The 17,470-nt window shown below is 32.7% G+C and overlaps 1 protein-coding gene across 4 annotated transcripts in view; it reads left to right on the forward strand.

Annotated features, from left to right (window-relative positions):
- Positions 1–17,470, forward strand: part of LOC142329571 (calcium/calmodulin-dependent protein kinase type IV-like) — a 138,376-nt gene that overhangs the window by 85,576 nt on the left and 35,330 nt on the right. For all 4 annotated transcript variants that reach the window (XM_075374260.1, XM_075374287.1, XM_075374268.1 and 1 more), the window contains exon 3: positions 13,830–13,902. In XM_075374260.1, coding sequence (XP_075230375.1) covers positions 13,830–13,902 — 73 coding nt within the window. The remainder of the gene's footprint in view (positions 1–13,829; positions 13,903–17,470) is intronic.

The following is a 17,470-nucleotide window of genomic DNA, read 5'->3' on the forward strand; positions in this document are numbered from 1 at the left end:
AACTGTACGGAGCAGGAAATTGTAGAAGAATTAGCGCCGCAGGGAGTATTAGAATGTCGGAGGTTGAACATGAGAAGGAATGGCGAAGTCCTACCTTCAGCATCCCATGTTCTTACATTTAACCGGCCTACTTTGCCGGAGAAGATAAGAGCGGGCATACATCGGTTGGATGTGCGGGCATTTGTCCCGCAACCAATGCGATGCTTTAAATGCCAACGCTTTGGGCACACCGCTGTTAGGTGTGATAGGCCGCAAATATGCGTGTGCGGTGATGAAGTTCATGAAGGAGAGCCGTGTAAGGAGCCTCCTACCTGTATAAACTGCAGAGGACAGCATTCCTGCAGATCCAGGAACTGACCTGTTTACAAAGACGAAGTAGCTGTGCAGGAAGTAAAAACCCCTGCAAAAGGTCAGCTACTTTGAAGCAAAGAAGATCGTAAACGCCCGCAGACCTAGAGCAACAACAACCTATGCTCAGGCTGCGGCTGCTGTTCCTGCTTCTGTTCCAGTTGCTGTTGATGAGAGTGCAATCATCAACAAACTCGCACCTACCTTGGCTGGCTTAATTGAGAGGATAATTGAAAATAAAATGAAGCCTCTCAGCACTAAAGAACCTGTTAAGCCAAGAATAATTGTACAGCCTCCTGAAGACACATCTCCAAAACAGAAAGTCGCTCCAGTACAGAAGAAAACGGACACTAAACCTGAAATCCAAGTCCGTCTTAGTGAGATTTTAGTTGATGAAAAGAAAGTGACAGCTACAGAGTCTGTTATGGAGGCTCCCAAGCCTCCTGTAACTGAAGTGGCCCCTAAGCCTCAGAGGCCACAAAAAATTTCACAGGGGGACGAGTGTCCCCCCTTCCACAGGCGGTGACCGGTGCGACCCCCGTGTCTGGGGTCGGCCAAGTTGCCGCCCCACAATCAGCGCCTGTAACCGGTGCCGATCCATGCCCGTCGTCGTCGGCGGCTTCGGTGGTCTCCGATTCGGAGACCGGACGCTTTACGGGCGACGACCTTCTCCACGAACACGATGCTGTTCGTAAGATGGAGAAAAAAAGAAAAAAAGGATGGCCGAAGGGAAAACCTAGGCTATAATATAATTTAAAATCAGCGAGTCGATAGTACAATGGAAAATCGGTTGTTCTAAACACAAACCTACAAGCGGTCGCCGTTAGAATGAAGCGTCCGCTCCAGGTCACTGTCTGCAGCATATACTTGCCGAATTTTGATTGGAATAAGGATGACATAGCAAGACTAATTTCCGAGCTTCCCCCACCTGTTTTACTAGTGGGTGACTTTAATGCTCATAATTCTCTTTGGGGATCAGATCGAGTAGATCCCCGTGGAAGAGAACTGGAAAGTTTCCTGATGAATTCAGAACTTATTATTTTAAACGACGGATCAGGAACCTTTTTCAATGCCAGAGATGGATCGACGTCCTGTATAGATCTTGCACTTATAAGCGGATCGATAGCACCGAGGTACAGCTTCCATGTCATAGACGATTTGCATGGAAGCGATCATTTCCCGGTGCAAATTGTAACTGATATTACAAGAAAATCATATCCCATCTCTAAAAGATGGTTATTTGATAAGGCAGACTGGACGAGCTTCACAGCTAGAACGATACTACCAGAAACAACTGGAGTAATCGGGGACGATGTGGACGCCATAACAAATGCAATACTTGTGTCGGCATCGAGATATATTCCCAAAACATCTGGGAAACTTACGAAGAAACCTGTTCCATGGTGGAACGATCAAATAAGTGAAGCTATAAAAAGAAAGAAAAGGGCGTATAACGCCTTTAAGAAGCGTCCTAGCATAGAAAATCTTGTTGCCTTTAAAAAATACAAGGCGTATGCAAAACGTCTTATGATAGACTCAAAGAAACGATCCTGACAGCAATACGTGTCATCCATCGACAAAACTACTACTGCAGCAGATGTTTGGAGGAAAGTGAAGGCGATTTGTGGGCGTAATGGTTTTGCTCCCGTAACTAGCCTTCAAGATGAAGATGAAATAAAAGACACTCCATATGAAATTGCAGAGCTGTTATCCAACCACTTCGAAAAGGCCAGCACAACGGCCAACTACGAAGAAGATTTTCGTACTAAAAAAGAACAACTTGAAGGTCTACTAAACTTCAGAACTGAGTATAATTACTCATATAATGTACCATTTAAAATGGAAGAATTCGCGAAAGCGTTGGAAAAATCAGGTAAAACAGCTGCTGGTCCGGATGAAATCCACTATAATATGATCAGGAAGCTGAATACCACTGCAAAGCGTAGATTATTAGAACTTTATAATAAAATATGGCGGGATGGAATGTACCCGCAGCAGTGGAAAAAAGCTCATGTTGTTCCAATACCAAATAAAAATAAAAATTTAACAGACCCCAATAGCTATCGTCCTATTTCCTTGACGTGCGCTATGGGAAAAATATTTTAAAAAATGATTAATAATCGACTGGGTTTTGGAAAAAGAAACTTGATATCACCGTATCAAGCAGGTTTTTGACAATACCATTCTACCACTGATCAAATGATCAGCTTAGAGGACGTTATATATAACAGCTTCATTACAAGGAAACATTGTGTTGGAGTCTTCTTTGATCTTCAGAAGGCTTTCGATATGACCTGGCGTCATGGTATAATGCTCCAGATACATGAATGGGGCATTCGTGGCAACCTGCCAGTCTTACTGAGCAACGATATGAATGACCGTACTTTCCAAGTACGAGTCAGTAGCGAATATTCATCTGTAAGAAATTTGGAAAATGGCATACCACAAGGTTCACCGTTGAGCGGTACCTTGTTTACCATGGCCATTAATAAATTGATATTAGCCATTCCAGTAGAAATCAGCAAAAGCGTCTATGTTGATGATCTGGTAATTGTGTATGCCAGCAACAAGACTGCTGGCGGTACCACATGGTGAGGTACAAATTGCAACGAGCGATCAATGCTCTAAATGATGTTGCAAGGAATAACGGATTCCAATTCTCACCAGAAAAAACGTGCTGTGTACACATTTGTAGGAAGAGAATTCCTCATCAAAGTCCTGCGTTGACAATTGATGATAATCCAATACAATATAAAGACAATGTAAGATATTTAGGACTAGTATTGGATAAATCCCTTACATGGGGATTACATATACAGGACTTGAGTGATAGATGCAAAAGAGCCCTAAACATTATAAAATGTCTATCGAACTTAAATTGGGGCTCAGACAAAGAGACATTATTGAGATTGTATAAAGCATTGGTTCAATCTAAACTAGACTACGGATGTATCGTATATTCATCCGCTAGTAAGTCGCGTTTAAAAAAGTTAGACGTAGTTCATAATAGCGGAATAAGATATGCAAATGGTGCTTTCCGCACAAGTCCGGCGGCTAGTCTGATGTCTAAAGCCGGAATTATGCCACTACATTATACAAGAGAGATCCTTTTACTAAGATACGCAGCAAATATATGGGCTTATCCGGCCCATATAAATAATAAACTTTTCAATAACCATCCTATGGCTGCATTATACGAACGTCGTGCTACCTATTCCAGACCAGCCGGAATTAGGTACCACGAATTAAGAAGTAAATACGAAATTGCCTTTGCAGATACATTGGCAATTTCTACTAGAGAAATACCGCCATGGCTCTTGCCAGCGGTAAATACAAGTTTTGATCTCTCTCAAGGAGAAATAAAAAAGAAACCAGCAGTGATCATCCAACAGGAATTTTTGGCAACCGTCAGTAGTTACGAAGAACATATTAGAATTTATACTGAGGATTCTAAAACCGAACATGGTGTTGGATGCTCAATATATGTAAATGAAAAAGGCCACTTTTGGAAACTGCCAGATGTGGCCAGTGTCTACACGGCAGAACTCATTGCAATTCAGCAAGCTCTTCGCTACACTGAACACTATTGCGAAGAGAGAGTGCTAATATGTTCCGATTCTTTAAGAGCACTTGTCGCAATTCGGAACAAGAACATTAAGGATGTCCTAATTGCAAACATCCTGTCCATTTTATACGTTCTAAAACAACGAGGACAGCGATGCGTATTTGTATGGACTCCGGGGCATGCTGGTATTACAGCTAATGAAATCGCAGACGAAGCTGCCATAAAGGCAACAGTCTGCGATGATTTGGATGCATTTCCTGTAAGAGTGGCAGATGTTAAAAACAGTCTAACAAATATAGTAAAAAACAAGTGGAATGCTGAATGGAGGAGTTTAAATACAAAATTAAACACAGTAAAAACTTCTCCTTATAAATGGAAAAGCGACTTTAAGTTGACTCGCCGTGAACAAGTAGCGGTGACCAGACTTAGAATCGGTCACACGCGATTGACAAATTTATATTTGTTAAACGGCGAAGTGACCAATGTGCGGTGTTTGTAATAAAACACTGACAATCAAGCATCTAATAGAAGAGTGTACCATATATGAGGACCTCAGAAAGAGGTTCCGTCTTAGAAATAATATTAGTGCTGATCTGGATAATGGAAATGAAGAAAATATAGTTGCATTTTTACACGCCAGTGGACTTCTTAAAAGTCTATAAAATGAAAGTTTAAAGCTGTGATAAAAGAATCTCTAAGCGGTAGTTTTATATATATGTAAAGAAAGAAATGGTATTGATAAGTTGAAATTTTAATTTCATGGTCTTTTGAGAACCTTATCTCAAATTTTAATATTGGGGCCCTTTACACCCCGTAAGTGTTTGTGATTGTCCTTGTCTTTTATGTCTTAATGTTTATTGTGAAGTTTGTGTTTTTAAATAAAATGTAAGGGCCCTTTACACACTTACATATGACGATCCTGATGGAGATAATAATTTCTTTTAAAGTATGTGACGAGGGCTTGACCTTAGCAGTCGATGCCCATAAAAATTCAAAAAAAAAAAAAACAAAGAACTGCTAAATATTACTTTTTTTAAAGTCAAAATATTTATTTGCAAATATTCATGTCTCTCTCTCCTTTTTTCTAAAATTATCATGTGGTATTTACTGACATGAATGCTTTTTTAAATATCTAAAAACAAGTATTGTAAAAAATTTTCCAAGTACCTATAAGTTAATATTTTAATACACGAGAGAGCGAACAAAATTATGGATATTAAGTTAAGAATTCACTCCTTTTTCTAGTTTCAATGTCGATCGACTGTAAGACCGTAGTCCCGGTGGGTGACCCCTCTGGGAGTTTTCCTCACTAGAGGCGAAGTGTAAAGATCGGAGTCCCGGTGAGGGGATCCCTTCGGGATGCTCTCATTTGAGGCATGGGGACTAATCGAAAGACCGGGTCCCAGACTCGGGACCTTGAGTTCTGCCGAGGTAGTTTGAGGCGATGGCATCCTCCGGAGCTGTATTTATGCTTAATTGCTGGTTCGGCTCTGAGGTGGCGGGGTAAAAAAAAATACAGAAATTATTAAATTAATTAATAATATTAACCACGGAATACGGTCAATAATTGAGAAAAATTACTATTTTTTTAAAAGTATTTCTTTCATGAACATGTCATATTTTCAGCTTTATCAAATATTTTATAAATTACATATTACATTCTAAAAACTACCGCATTATTAACACTTGTTAACTATCATTAAACTTCCCCATCTGATCATTACCATCTCATTATTAAACCAATTATGCCAGTCATTATTAAACCAGTTATATTAAACCATCTCATTGTTAAACCATTTTGCCTACTTAATCAAAACATTATTCCGATATTAAAATTGAATATTTGTTCGTATTATTTCTAAGTTTATACATGTATTATTTTTGTAAAATATAATTTTCTTTTCCGTCATAATTTATTTACAAAACGTCTAGTTTTATTCAACAATAGTAATGATATGTTTATATTTTATCGTGTGTTCAGTTATATTGGAAAATGTTTTATCTTTTTTGAAATTGTTATATTGTATTTATGTTTTTAAAATCTCTTCTTAAACCACCTAATGGTTTTCCCTATATAAATCTAATTTCAATCAGTGTATTTAATTTAATAATCTGTTACGTTATACTTGTTTTATGCTTATCAATTATTTTGAGGTATTGATTTCATAGGCCTTATAGTTTTATGCGCTACGCCTTATCTATTTTTGTCAAATATGGTTGTATTTTTACGTATTAATTCTGTTATTAGGAAATTTGTGTGTAATTTTTTTGCGTATTATCTTTTCGTAATTTGAATTTTGAAGGATTGTTTTTTGTTCATTTTTTTGTGTTTTTTTAAACATTTAATTTTTTACTGAAGAAATTATCATTTTATATATTAAATTTAGCTGGTAGTTTAATCTGAATATTTTCCTACATCATTTATTGGTATAAAAAAAGTCCTACGTGAAATATTATATGGAGTGGATTAGTTTCGTTTATACAGAGGTGGTTAAATAATTAATGAATGATGCTATTATTATAACAGGTATTCCTGTAAAATCAATTTCTGTTTCTGTTTTGTTGTGTTTTATTTAAATTTTGTAATATTAAAAATTAGTCATTATATATATATTTTTGTTTCATTTATTGTTGTAGTAAAAAATTGTTCTAAAAAAATATATTATATTATATATATTGTCGTACATAAATATTCAAGAATGCTATTCTTTTTAACTTGATTAATTGAACAAGTAGTCTTTTTTTTTACTCATTCCCTAAATTCGTTTCTACAAAAAAAATTACTAAGTTGGAGACTTACGCATAACACAAACACACAATTTTTTTTCAAAAAAACATTTATTTAGTTTTTATCAGTCATTAATGTAAAAATATTTCATTAGTAATTTTCACCCTAACGTTAACGAGAAATTTATAAACATATGTATATTTACTTTATTTAAACATTACACAAGTACAAATATCCAAATAGAATTTGGCTTTAAAATAAAAAATGACTTTAAATAAGATAGAACAGACTTAAAATACTTCTATCAGACTTATCTATCAATTAAAATATAATACTTAAAATAATACTTTCCAATTATTTTTTTAATTAATAATTTTTAAAATACGGCTCGTTTAAAAAAAAAAAAAAAAAAAAAAAAAACTAACAATTTCCTAACCTTAAATAAAATGTAAAAAAGAATGAAATTTAAAAAAAAATCGTTTATTTTACGACTGATTTTTTTAAAGTAATTTAAATCTTTTTAACTTATTTTATTTTACATTTATACGTAGTTATTCGTATAAAATCATGAAATCAGTATGTTGTCGTTTCTTCACTCTTTTCAATAAGAAAAAAATGCAGAGTAACTCATTCAGTATCCGGATAGGATACTGAATGAGTTACTCTGGGAATATGTATAACTGTTTATTTTTACATAATAATTAACTTATATTTACTAAGTTTATTTTCCTTTTAATATTTTTCGTGAAAGTTCTCTGAATATCAATAAGTTACCCCATTTATCTATCATTACACTATAAAAATCCGTTACTAATCAACGACTGCGACAAAAATAAAAGAAAATTTTTATATTTCTATCGCCTATGTAGAAAATTCCATCTTCGTTAAAAAATGATCCAATTACGTTACCTAGAAATATGACGAAAAATATAAACGAAATCACCACAGGAACTTCCTCTACAAAATAAAAATTAAAAAGAATTATTAAAATCTGGCCGTTTGATGAAGACTACGGCTTGAACTTATTTAAAAATAATAATAATGAAAATAATACGTACGCACATGATCCAACTATTGAGAGTATGCTTTTTTATTGAAATCCGTTAAAAAAATAATTTTATTTGATTTACATTTCAGCTTGTCAATATATAAAGACGTAAGGGAGAATATGTACGATTTCATACTAACATATTATTAAATAGGAAATTTTGTTTGCCTTATGATATATAGAAACTCGATGAAGTTTGTACGTAGGGATATGAAATGTAATTTTTGTAGCGTATGAAAAATGCCATGCCTATTCGGGATTCGAACCCGCGACCTCCGAATGAAACGCTGAGACGCTACCACTTGCATCGGTACGGAGGCGCCGGCCTCCGTGGGAACTTAAAAGGAACTAGAATTATTCTATAGAAAAATTGCGGGTCATAAAAAGAGTTATAAATGTGTGTGTGTGTGTGTGTGTTTGTGTGTGTGCTCGCGTAAGCGAGCACACACACATTTTTACACGCATTTTTAATGCTCGCGTAAGCGAGCATTAAAAATTTATGCTTGATTCTGTATAAATCTACTGCCGTGAACATTTAATACCGTGAATTGTGCAATTAACACACAAATTACAACATACAGATTCACCACAAAAGATTCGATAGCGATAGAAGGATCGACTCGACTGAAATGGAATGGAATTGAAGGAGGAGGACTCGGCTGGATGGAATTGAAGGAGGTGCAGCATTTATACATTTACGCCGACGGTCGCGCGAAGCCTCGATCTAGAGAGGACGGTTCGCCGAGGTGGGCCGTTCTTGTTGAGGGATTGGGGCCCCTTGTGGTAGTTTTTGTATAATGACAACTGAAAACTGGATAGCCTCATATAGTTACACTGCTAAAAAACTGCACAGGAAGTGGGGCACTCTAATTGGTTGCTAATAGTAATGGCTTACTAATATAATATAAAATAAAGATCCGACCGGCAGCCCGACCTGCCATGCCGGACATACTGCCGGTAGGTGGGAAGGGCTGTTAGAGTAGAAACGACACGTCCTACGTTGTTCTATGCTTAATTGCGGGTCCGCCGTAGGGAGTAAGGGGAAAAAAGTTACTTATTCATGGAAATTTGAAGGATTGTAATTAAGGTCATAGTGTAGCTTTAACATCAAAATACTCAAAACACATTATTATTGTATACATTGTTATTATGACGGCGGGAGGGGGATGAAAATTATGATTGAAAATTAGGTCGCAAATACTGAAAGGTTGAGAAACACTGCCTCAATCGATATTTTTATATTAAATTAATTTTAAGGTTATTTATAAAAATTTTGATTATTCCTCATCCCATCCGCTACGGAAGGTTCCGAGAGATTTTCATCACCTCCTTGGACATTACTTATTGCTGAAGCCTTCCCACCCAAAGGTAAAAATTAAAAACCATGTAAACTTATGATTTTTTTTTAATTTCACTTTCCTATCATTTTTTTCTGGGGAGAGTTTTTACCGCCTGATGCCTTTTCTGACACCAGACTAAAACAGGAAATAAAGTGAAAATAAAAGTAAAAAATAAAATAGATAAATAAAGTAAATTTTTAGCGTGTAAAAGATGTCATATCTGACTCGGAAAAAGTAAAGAATAATGTTATTAATTTACAGCAGCATTTAGCATCACATGAGAGATTATAACATAAAGTAATTATTTATATTGGTATTGCTTATCACTAAATGTTTTTCAAAATATGAAAAATATAAGAAAAAAAATCAAAATTAATATATTCAATTACATTCTAAATTTGAAAAAAAGCACTTAAGAAAATATTTACTAAAATCAAATATTGATTTTTGATACAAAAAAAGTTGATGTTTTTACAATAAATTACCCCATATAAAACCTCGTTGAACGTGCTTTTATTGGAAAAAATATATAATTGATTTATCTTTTTTAATTTTTTTAATTATTGCCGCCAGTTAGATGACTAAAGTGCACCTCGATTCTATTATACTTTAGTTATATTAGCTTCTTCATTGTAATGAATCCTAATTATTTAATATCAACTGGTTCATCATTAACTACCTTTTTATTATTAACTAATAATCGACGCCTTCATAATAAAAAACTTTAAAGTTTCTGTCGTTTTTTTTTATTTTTGTAGAAGACAATGAAACTCATCAGTAATATAATACAACATAACATAATTAAGGTTTAAGTAGAGAAACTCACAATTTGATGTATTCAGTATTTTTCAAACAAGCCGGTTTTTAGAATTATTTTATTCATAAAATTGAAGGATACTGTTATTTAATTTAAAGATCTATTATTAGTCTGATAATTTTTTAATTAAGAGTTTTAAAAACAAACTCATTTAAACGGAAGAGATGAGTTGTTTACAGTTTAAGAAAAAAGTAAAAAAACACTATTATATACTATTTTGACAAAAAATATGTACGTAAACAGTTTTGTTCGTTAACCAAATATTACAGTTATTTATTACCACATATTACAGTTCGTTTCGTGATTATTTCGTTAACAGTAACTCTTTTATACCATAGGTGATATCTTCGGTTCCAGCTACCGCATGAAAATAATAATTTATGAGTTAAACAATTTATTTCAGAGATTAAAAATATGGATATTTTTAAAATTAGAATACTATTTATAAAATGTATTGAAGAGGGTTTTGTATATAACTAAAGATTACTTGAGCGGTAGAAGTTCAGATTATCACTATATAGTTTGTAAAAACATTAACGCCGCAATCATCTATCACAATAATTTTTTTTTAATGTTGAACAAAATACATTATTATTATTATTATTGTTAATAAGAGCTTATTTTGTATTTAGAACGAAGTCATGCTAACTTGTAAACAATCTTATTTTTCACATGCTGAAACCTAACCGTAATAATTTGTTATTATAATAATAATAATTTTTTTAATGCCAAAACCATAATGGATGTGGGTGACTTGACCGGAGTCGTAGTCACTTTCGAAAATGACAGAACGATTTATATAACAAAATGCCATTCAGGCTTGGTAGTAAAAGTAGAGTGCAGTGGTTCCCTATTATTTTCTTCACTTATATATCAGCTTCCCAAACACACTGAAATGCAAATCATATTCATCCCTACAACTGAAACCTTCACACAGGGACTGGCTGTTATGTAACGTCGTTACTCTCAGGGAAAACAACTCCGAATGACTAGTCGGATAAAACTGCAAGAGGCACTCACTCCTCTTGGCGTTTCATGTGAGTCTCATCTATAACATATGTGTAGAAACAAATAACGTAAAGCAATAAATAAATGTACCTCTTGTGAAGCAATGCGTACTATTACACTAATTTTTATTCGGTTTTTGTTTCACTGAGCAAATTAATTTTGATAGAAACGGTTTGTAAAAACATGTAGTAACTTAGAGTTACAGTATTTAGTAAAAAGGAATTTATTTTATTTATTGTGGGCCAATAAACTGTGAACTATCCTATAAATACAAAAAGAAGCAATTAGCAAATTATAAATAAGTTTTCATAAAAGCGTTTTACGAATTCTGCGATTATGAATTTCGAGCTTCCATAAAGGAATAATTTTAAATAAATCCGAAGTACATAAATGTAAAATTTCAGTGCATGAAACGATTTTACCGTAGTACATATAACAAGTTTTAACTATGACACTAGTATACACATGCTAATAATTTTTTTTTAAATTTTAACTATATTTTTAACTACGTATCTTAATTTATAATTGTGTGTAATCTATAAAATTTGTCTGCTGATGATGGAGTGAAACTCTGAAAGGCTACAGATAGGTGAATGTTCTTAACTTTTATTTGTACTCTATCTGGTGAATTTAAATATTTGTTTTTAAAATAATCTATTTCATATAGTTGTATATAACGTTTGAAGAAAAAAAATAATCGATGTTTATATGTTTTTTTTTGTTTGTTTGTTTGTTTGTGTGTGTGTGCGTGCGCGTGCATGCGCCAGTTTTTTTATATATAAGTTGGCTATGCTAATAAAAAGGAATGAGCCGTTGATAAAGATCCAATTAATAGAGAAATGTCTAGTTTCGTTAATGTCCCTTTTTCCTTAACCAGCTATCAATCAAAATTATAAATGTTCACATTTATTTTATAAAAGGCTCATTGTCACCTAAATAATTACCAAAACGACTTGTAGTGTGATGAGGATAAAGGTTCAATTTTAACATATGTAAAGTATATATTTTATATTTGTTCTGTTGAAGTGGAGAGAGCACTGAAGTTGTATGTATAAAATAAAGCATAAATACCGTGTTTTTCTTTAAACATAAACGACATTTCTTCTTGCCGTTTAAAAGAGTTCTTAACAAAATAATGTAAAAACATTACACGCTTGGATTTGATGACATTGATTTTTAAACCTCTTCGTTGCCTATTATAACATTTCAAACTCCGGTGTTTTTTTCATTAGCCAGATTGTAGTTTACCTCATTAAAAAAAGTGCAAAGATTTCAACGGATTGCTTAAACTAAATCATCTCTTAACAGTTTAATATTTCATATGTATATGTGTTTACCTTGAGCCACTACTCACCTTCTATTTCATAACTACGGTGGTTACATTTGCGACCTAATTTTAATTTGACCTTTTCTTTTTGGAGTTCAAGGTCACATCATGACGTCAAATGAAAACTACTACAAGTAGGATGTTAAAAATTAACAAATATCTAGAGTACGATAAACTTCACATTACAGTTAATATGTGCTGAATTATATCTATTTACCTATCTGCCGAACTAGTAAATAAAATATTATGAATGAAAGGTGAAGAAAATCTGATCTCTCCGACGGTGAGATTCTCTGGCCCGTTAGTCACTGTAGGGGCTTTATGAAATTATTTTTTTTTTTTTTGGATGTATCTTTTAGTATTAATATTTTCATTCTTACTGATTTATTAAATGATGTTAAAATTAAATATTTTCTTTAATATTTTCATTGTTATTTGTACCAAATGATAACCAACATTTTTTAAAACTATTTTACGTGTATATTACTGTCGTGGAACCTCATGAGGATTCTCTTATAAGCCACAGATTTTTCTCTATCGACTGTAATTCTTCATTTATATCGATCGATAGCTTTTAGGTTTTAGACCTCCCTCGTTGAAGTTCAGTCATTTCTAAATCTGGTTTGCTTGATTTAACACAGTTTGTAATCGATCATGCCAGGAAGTAGGTAATATGTTTGAACGGTAAGATCCTTAGTTTCTCTGTAAGTTTGGAACAGCTCCAATTATGATGAAATTGGTCAGTCACAATCATAATAGTCACAATGGCTATTTGACGATTTGAAAAATGGTCTGCGCCATTTTTTGTACCAAACCAAAAAAAAAACAGAATTGTTTGAAACACCAAGTTAAAACAGAAGTGATTGAAAAAAGGACAAAAAAGCCTACGGTTAAGAAAATTATATTTCATTGTCAAGAATTTAAAATTACCAGTTATTTAATTTTAGATTATTCTCAAGAGCACAAAATAATGAAATAGCTATTAAAATTTCGTCGAGTGATATTTATAATACTTTCCAACCCGCAATATTTTGTCAGCCGGTACTTTATACTTTACGATTTACGATGTATTTCAGTCGGTAGATAGATATAAAGTCTAAAGCTGAAATTAGCTTTTTTCTTTTAAGATTGTGAGAAAATATCTCGTTTTTATTTGAATAAAATCTATATTAATGGAGTATACGATAGGAAGTGCTAACTGTTTATCTAATTAAATTAATTTTATATTATTTCTAACAGAGAACAGAAATCTATTAATAGAGAATCTTAACACATAGACTTTCATTTTTATAAAATTTAAGACTCTGTTAAGATTTAATGTGAAATTAGTTAAAAGTATTTAATTACGCATTCCGTTTAAGTTATTGAATGAATTTGTTAATAAAATTTATGAATTATAATGATAGAATTTTATGAAACTGTAAAACCCTCTCAGATGTTATTTTAATATCATCAATAGGGAGAACAAGTAAGAAACTAACACCAAAGCAAATGTTAGACGATAAAACTCAAATTTTCATTTTAATTGCTCCTGTAACTACTTACATATGATTTTATCACTTAAACTAATATTTAGGATTTAAATTTACCGTATATTTATGATTAACAAAATATATATGTTCATGAATATTATTATTCTGTTCTACAGGGGTGATTTCTCAGTTATTCATAAATGCCTTTATAAAGGAAAATCAGAAAGAGCATGTAAAATCTACAAAAAGGTAAGCTTCAATAAACTTTTACGATACTCTTCCCTAACTTTTATAAATTATTCGATATTGTACTTAAATTCACCCAAGCGCTGTTTGCTCTGCACTAATTTTGCCTTCTTTCGTAAATACAAATATTACTCCTACAAAAACTATGCGTGACTACACATTGGTTCCACAGCACACAGCATCCGGTGAAGCCGGACGCATCAGCTAGTCTTATGAAGTCTGAAATCTTTTATTCCAAATTGCTAAATGTAATTATATAAGGTATTAATAAGATATGGCCTAAGATATGATATTTTTTCTTTTGGTATCGTAAGTTTTCGCAAAAAACTTAACGAAATTTTAAACCGTGATCACGGTAATAACACTCAACAAATTTCATTTTAAAATGGATAAGTCATTTATACAAAAAATGAATGTAAAAAACAGACAGATTTATAGATAAGTCGGTATGTACTTGGCAGAAACTTTACTGCCAGTAGTTAAAATAGAAATAAATAAATTACAGCAAATTAATGTCCAAAATGATCGCGAGATAAATAAAATAGTAGTGATAGTAAGAAAATTTATTTAAGGTTAATTGTGCTTCCAAATTTGCAGTTCATTAAACATTAAAAACGGATTTGAAACACCAGTAATAACACAGTGGCAATGATTGGAGAACCACAGCGAATTATAACAAGGGTACCAGCAGGTAACAATAATACAATAACGTCATGGGGAGGTTCGTTACCAATGTACCCTTTTCAGAGAATAACGTTAACCTGAAGAAATTCTGAAACTTCAAAATTTTATTGAAATGATTTTTTTTATGAATATTTTGTGAACATTTTCACAAAAAGCGCGGCAGAACAAAAACCCTGATTTTGAAAGAAAAAATGAACTGATATCTTAAGAAAAATCGCAAATATGACAAATTTAAAACAAAAAAAAATAATAATAATTCCTTTTTTACAATTTCATTTGTGGAAACCGTATCCGTTCCTATTGTTTTACAAAACATTCTCTTTCATGAAAAATTTTGATTTAACATTTTAGAAAATAAAGAAACGCTGATAGTATCGTTTTGAATCCTAGAAGGAAAGTTAAAAACACATACAAAAGAATTACATTTCGATCATAGTGATTGAGTGAGTCTTACTATAACCTAGAAGATAACTGAAACAACTTTCTGGTAACCAGTTCAAAGATAGCCCTCGATTGCCAACAAGTATTATTTCAGTTACTTAATGTTCAGTTATTCTACATTTTGTATTATTATGTATTGTAATATAATTTCAAGGTCTGTCCAATTATTTATTAAGTTTACAGCATCATATGATATAACATTTCTGATAAGTAGTTTTTAATTTTTAGGAAATATTTTGCATTTTTCGGGTTAAAAACATAAAACTCAAAATATTTAAATCAATACAGATAGAAAAATCAAATAATAAATTCAAGGTAGAAATACAGAAAATTAGACGACGCCCATAATAATGGAAAAAACGCCTCTGACGTCTAAGACGCTGGTGCCCGCATGAATGCGGATACAGAGGTTCCTCGCTTTCCGAGTATTCATTATCCGACTCCCCGCAGTTACGAGGCTCACGATTACGAGAGAAAAATTAAGTTTCGCATGGAGCATGAATTTGGCCATCGGTAGTTACCGCCTTACTGCAGATTACGTACAGTATAACTGAACAACTTCCTGTCGTTTCCTTTGTTTACTATTGTACTGTTACACGGTACACTGTACTGTGCGTACAGTGCATTAGCAGTTGGTGTTTTAAGTTGATATTGTGTGGTCCATTTAATTAATTCTTCTTAATTCGGTTGTCGAGATTAAAAAGAGTACAGCAGTCTAAAGTAAAAGTTTTATTTTTTTATGAGTATATCATTTGCGCTTCGTTTATGATACGAAGATAATGTACAGTACTGTTTTATTTATTTATTTTTTTTATTTATTTTAATTACTAATTTATTACTGTACATTTGTTTATTTATTTTTATACAGTAATTTATTGTGTACAACTGTGAACAGCAAACCTAGTGGTAGCGGCACAAAACCTCGGGTGCTTAAAAGGAAACGTTCTAGTTATTGTTTAGAAGTAAAGTTAAATGTCATCAGTCGGAAGAGAAGTGGTCAATGTGTGATTAACATTTCTCGTTACCTTAACATACCAGAAACCACTGTTAATACTGTACTAAGTAATGCAGAGAATATTGAACGAAGAGGTACTAATATGGTAAGGCACTCTGAAATTAAATTGACGCGTAAAAGAGGTGATGTTATTGAGACAATGGAAAGGCGATTAGCAATGTGGATAGAAGACCTTTACCAAAACACACACTATTATTAGTGTGGCACTTGCACATGAGAGGCTTTCAGTTTATACGCATATATTCGCAGAGGATTAGAAGGAGAAATTGACAACGAAAAAGACTTCGCTGCTTCTAAGACTTCTTGGCTGGTTTCACTGATTTCAAAAGCATTATGGTTTTAAAAATGGCAAAATTCTGGAAGAAATTCTTTCTTCAACGTCTCGCCGACGTTGAAGCCAGTGAAACTTAATCTGTGGAATTTAAAAAAATTAATCGTCGAAAGCGAGTACAGCCTTAAACAAGTTTTTAACGTCGACGAAATCAGTTTATACTGGAAAAGAATGCTGTCAAAGACGTATATATCAATAAAAGAAAAAGCAGCGCAGGTTTCAAATCACCAAAAGATCGCGTGACTGTTCTTTTGGCGGAAATGCAAACGGCGACAAAAAACTTAAACCTCTTGTTGTTTACAGAAGCGAAAATCCTAGGGCATTAAAAACGTCTGTAAAAAGGTTCACTCCCAGTTGTATGGAAGTCACAATGGAAAGCGTGAATTACAAAATAAATTTTTCGTGATTGGTTTATTGATTATTTTGTATCTGAAGTAAAAAATCTGATGTGGACACCACATGCATTCTTTGTACGCCTATTAAATTGCATACACACATTTCTTACTGCACTTCATTTAAACTAATTTCATTTGAAAGTGAGATACGATCCTCCAATTCAGTTACACAATTGCATCTCGGGCATCTTGGATGACATTTTTTTTGTGGTGTCCGTATCAGCATTTTATGTTAGTTTATATATTAATTTTGTTTCACTCCCCCGACATCATATACATATATTTTTTAACTTTTTTTTTTAATTTAAAAATATTGATTTATTAATAATTTTTAACCTCTGTAAAAAGTTTTGAATTAAAATGAAAAGTACATAAAATTTTATTTCACTAATAACTTCTGATTTTTTTTTATTATTGAATTATTATTTATTATAAAAATCTTTTTGCAACCAGAGGTTAATAATTGCTAATAAATCAATATATTTAAATTTAATGTAAGTTAAAAAAAAAGGAAGTGAAGTCACATTCGAACCGACGTGCCTTCCCCTTGTAAGATCCAAATATTTCATTAATTAAAATTTTATTGGGCTACAACTCTGAAACCAATGAAAATAAGTACAACTTATCATATACCGCTGAAAATCTCTCAATGAGGGCTTATTACTGAAGTTAAGAAAAAGTCCAAAATCCAAAAAAATTGGATTT

Source organism: Lycorma delicatula, chromosome 1 (assembly GCF_047948215.1).
Source record: "Lycorma delicatula isolate Av1 chromosome 1, ASM4794821v1, whole genome shotgun sequence".
Lineage (NCBI taxonomy): Eukaryota > Metazoa > Arthropoda > Insecta > Hemiptera > Fulgoridae > Lycorma > Lycorma delicatula.